The sequence below is a fragment of the Balaenoptera musculus genome, chromosome 3, assembly GCF_009873245.2.
Source record: "Balaenoptera musculus isolate JJ_BM4_2016_0621 chromosome 3, mBalMus1.pri.v3, whole genome shotgun sequence".
NCBI classification, from domain to species: domain Eukaryota; kingdom Metazoa; phylum Chordata; class Mammalia; order Artiodactyla; family Balaenopteridae; genus Balaenoptera; species Balaenoptera musculus.
This window is the reverse complement of record NC_045787.1, coordinates 157,276,885-157,280,960: the sequence shown is the minus strand read 5'-3', so window position 1 is coordinate 157,280,960 and position 4,076 is coordinate 157,276,885. Positions and strand designations below refer to the sequence as shown.

The window sequence follows — 4,076 nt, the reverse complement described above, 5'->3', positions numbered from 1 at the left end:
GACCCTGCTGACTCCTTGATTTCAGAATTCTAGTCTCTAGAACTGTAAGACAATAAAGGTGGTTATTTAAGCCACCTGGTTTGTGGTACTTTGTCATGGCAACCCTAGAAATATAATACACTGTCTTTAAATGTGGTCAAAATCAAGATACAGTAAGATATAATGATTCCAGGACTAGAAGAGAATAAACTGATGTTTGGATACATCCAAGATCCATGAAAAATGCCTGCAAGGTTTGATCCTTGCTACTTATGGGAGTCCTGCAACAGTCCTGTCACTGAGGGATGTTGCCCTGCTGAGGAGTCTCCCCAGAGCCCCCTTCATGTCCCTGTTCCTCAGACTGTAGATGAAAGGGTTTAACATGGGGGTGACCATGGTGTACATCACTGAGGCCACCAGACTTGTCCTAGAGGATGAAGTGCCTGCAGAACTAAGGTAGACCCCAAGGCCTGTGCCGTAGAACAAGAAAACCACTAAGAGGTGAGCCCCACAGGTGGAAAAAGCTTTGAACTTGCCCCCAGCTGAGGAAATCCTCAGTATGGAGGAAACAATTTGATAGTAAGAGAAAAGTATTCCACTGAAAGGAATCACGGCCAGAAGGCCAGTTGCAAAATACACCACTATGTTATTGATGAGAGTGTCAGAACAGGTGAGTTTCAGGACTTCAGGAAGATCACAAAAAAAGTGTGGGATTTCCAGATTTGTGCAGAAGGAGAGCCTCAAAATGGTCAAGGTTTCAATTAAGGAACCCATGACACTGAGGCACCAGGAGCCCAGAGCCAGCAGTCCACACACCTGGGAATTCATGATGACTGTGTAGTGCAGGGGGTGACAGATGGCCACAAAGCGATCATAGGCCATCACGGTCAGGAATAAATTGTCCAGGCACCCAAACACAATGAAAAAAAATATCTGGCTGAGGCAGGCTTTATATGTTATGACTTTGCTCTGTGTCTGGAGGTTCAGCAGCATCTTTGGGATGGTGGTGGAGGTGAAACATATGTCAGCAAAGGACAGGTTGGAGAGAAAGAAGTACATGGGGGTGTGGAGGTGAGAGTCTGAGACGATGGCCAGGATGATGAGCAGATTCCCAGTGAATGTCACCAGGTACATGGACAGGAACAGTCCAAAGAGAATGAACTGAATCTCCGACTTTGCTGAAAATCCCAAGAGGAGAAATTCCAAAGCATGTGTTTGATTTCCTGATTCCATGTAGATGAAATAACTGCCAAGATATAGCAAAAAAAGCAACATTCAATTATCTCATAATAAAAGCAGCACAGAAATGTGGTTACCTTTAAATTCAGGTGAAAGAAATAATAAAGTACTGCCTTTTTCTAACTGCCTTTAGTTGGGGAGTTTGAAATGCTTCCATCCTTTTCTTTGCTGTCACTACTATCTGGAAATGTAGTCTTAATTTCAAAGTTGTCATATGCTTTATAACCTGTCTACTGAAAGTGTGGCATGTAGACCAGCAGGTCACATTACTCAAGAGCTTCTTTGAATGCAGAATCCAAGGCCCCACTCAGACCTGCTGAATCAGAATCTACATTTTAACAAGATCACCTGGAGTTTCACATGTTCATTAATGTTTGATTAATTGTCAAAATTAGTGTTGGTCTAGAGCATCTATGCCTTCTAGTCCTTTAGCTTTTATTTCTTATTTTATTTTTTTAACATTATTGGAGTATAACTGCTTTACAATGTTGTGTTAGGTTCTGCTATATAACAAAGTGAATCAGCTATATGTATACATATATCCCCATATCCCCTCCCTCTTGCATCTCCCTCCCACCCTCCCTATCCCACCCCTCTAGGTGGTCGCAAAGCACCGAGCTGATCTCCCTGTGCTATGCAGCTGCTTCCCACTAGCTATGTATTTTACATTTGGTAGTGTATATATGTCAATGGTACTCTCTCACTTCGTCCCAGCTTACCCTTCCCCCTCCCTGTGTCCTCAAGTCCATTCTCTACATCTGCGTCATTATTCCTCTCCTGCTCCTAGGTTCTTCAGAACCATTTTTTTTTTTAGATCCCATATATATGTGTTAGCATACAGTATTTGTTTTTCTCTGACTTACTTCACTGTATATGACAGACTCTAGGTCCACCCATCACACTACAAATAACTCAATTTCCTTTCTTTTTATGGCTGAGTAATATTCCATTGTATATATGTGCCACATCTTCTTTATCCATTCATCTCTTGATGGACACTTAGGTTGCTTCCATGTCCTGGCTATTGTAAATAGTGCTGCAATGAACAGTGTGGTACATGACTCTTTTTGAATTATGGTTTTCTCAGGGTATATGCCCAGTAGTGGGATTGCTGGGTCATATGGTAGTTCTATTTATAGTTTTTTAAGGAACCTCCATACTGTTCTCCATAGTGGCTGTATCAATTTACATTCTCACCAACAGTGCAAGAGGGTTCCCTTTCTCCACACCCTCTCCAGCTATTATTGTTTGTAGATTTTTGATCATGGCCATTCTGACTGGTGTGAGGTGATACCTCATGGTAGTTTTGATTTGCATTTCTCTAATGATTAGTGATGTTGAGCATCCTTTCATGTGTTTGTTGGCAATCTGTATATCTTCTTTGGAGAAATGTCTGTTTAGGTCTTCTGCCCATTTTTGGATTGGGTTGTTTGTTTTTTTTGATATTGAGCTGCATGAGCTTCTTGTATATTTTGGAGATTAATTCTTTTCAGTTGTTTCATTTGCAATATTTTCTCCTATTCTGAGGGTTGTCTTTCATCTTGTTTTATGGTTTCTTTTGCTGTGTCAAAAGACTTTTAAGTCCATTGGGTCCCATTTGTTTATTTTGTTTTTTATTTCCATTTCTCTAGGAGGTGGGTCAAAAAGGATCTTGCTGTAATTTACATCATAGAGTGTTCTTCCTATGTTTTCCTCTAAGAGTTTTATAGTGACTGACCTCACATTTAGGTCTTTAATCCATTTTGAGTTTATTTTTGTGTATGGTGTTAGGAAGTGTTCTAATTTCATTCTTTCGTATGTAGCTATCCAGTTTTCTCAGCACCACTTATTGAAGAGGCTGCCTTTTCTCCATTGTATATTCTTGCCTCCTTTATCAAAGATAAGGAGACCATATGTGCATGGGTTTATCTTTGGACCTTCTATCCTGTTCCATTGATCTATATAGTCCTTTAGCTTTTATGGCCTCACTTTTATTTTCCTCTACACATTCCCTCAAACCTCATTATTTAACATGTAGGCAAAAATAGAAAGTCAATAATTATGTTTTTTTAATGCCATGTATGTGGAGTTAATAAGTTCATACATTGGTATTATCTATTCCAAACATTGTTTATATACCCAACGTTTAATTTTCAGTGCAAATATCTATAATATTCACAATTTGCATTGCTTATATAATCATATATTACATCATTTTACATTTTTATTTGGTGACACTCTGTTCTGTGTCATTGGAAATCCTGTCACACATTATGGCTTTTTGCTTATCTTTCAGTAGGATTTCTGAAAGTACAGTTTAAAACATTAATATAAGTACTGCATGTTAGGCTAATGGTATATTAGGAAACTTTTTTAAGGTTAGGATTCAGAGTTTTTGTACATGAGCATATCTGTACATGCATACTTTAAAAAAGGCTTACAAGCTAGTTAGGGACTGATGTCAGAGAAAATAGTGGAGTAGGAAACTCCAATGCCCCAACACTCCACAAAAACACTGAAACTCCTGGGGAAACTGTCAGTATCAACTTTATCATGAATATGAAAAATAACTGATGGTTTATAAAAAGAAGTGAACCCTTAATCAAGAAAAATGTGACTGAAATCAGGTTAGAAAGCTTTTTGGTAATTTAACTTATTATTTCCCTAACATCCCCTTCCTGGCACAGTGGCAGTGTTGAATAAGGCAACCCACAGTCCCTGTGTGGACTCCTACTGCTGGAGCAGCAAAAATGTGTTTTCTGTTTTGACCTGTCTTATGGCTCCTTGAAGGACTAAAAAAAGTCTTTACCTTTACTTTGCCTAACTTGAAACTTCTCTCAAGGTGGGAAAGAAGCTATGTGGAGTGCAATTGTCAAGCA

The 4,076-nt window shown here is 39.1% G+C and overlaps 1 protein-coding gene across 1 annotated transcript; it reads right to left on the bottom strand.

Moving 5' to 3' along the window:
* Nucleotides 1-249: 249 nt before the first annotated feature.
* Nucleotides 250-1,113, bottom strand: LOC118892604 (olfactory receptor 7C1-like). Its single transcript, XM_036847347.1, has 2 exons — nucleotides 759-1,113; nucleotides 250-473 (listed from the first exon to the last, which is right to left on the bottom strand). Exons 1-2 carry the CDS (start codon nucleotides 1,111-1,113, stop codon nucleotides 250-252), a joined length of 579 nt encoding a protein of 192 aa, XP_036703242.1.
* Nucleotides 1,114-4,076: the final 2,963 nt, after the last annotated feature.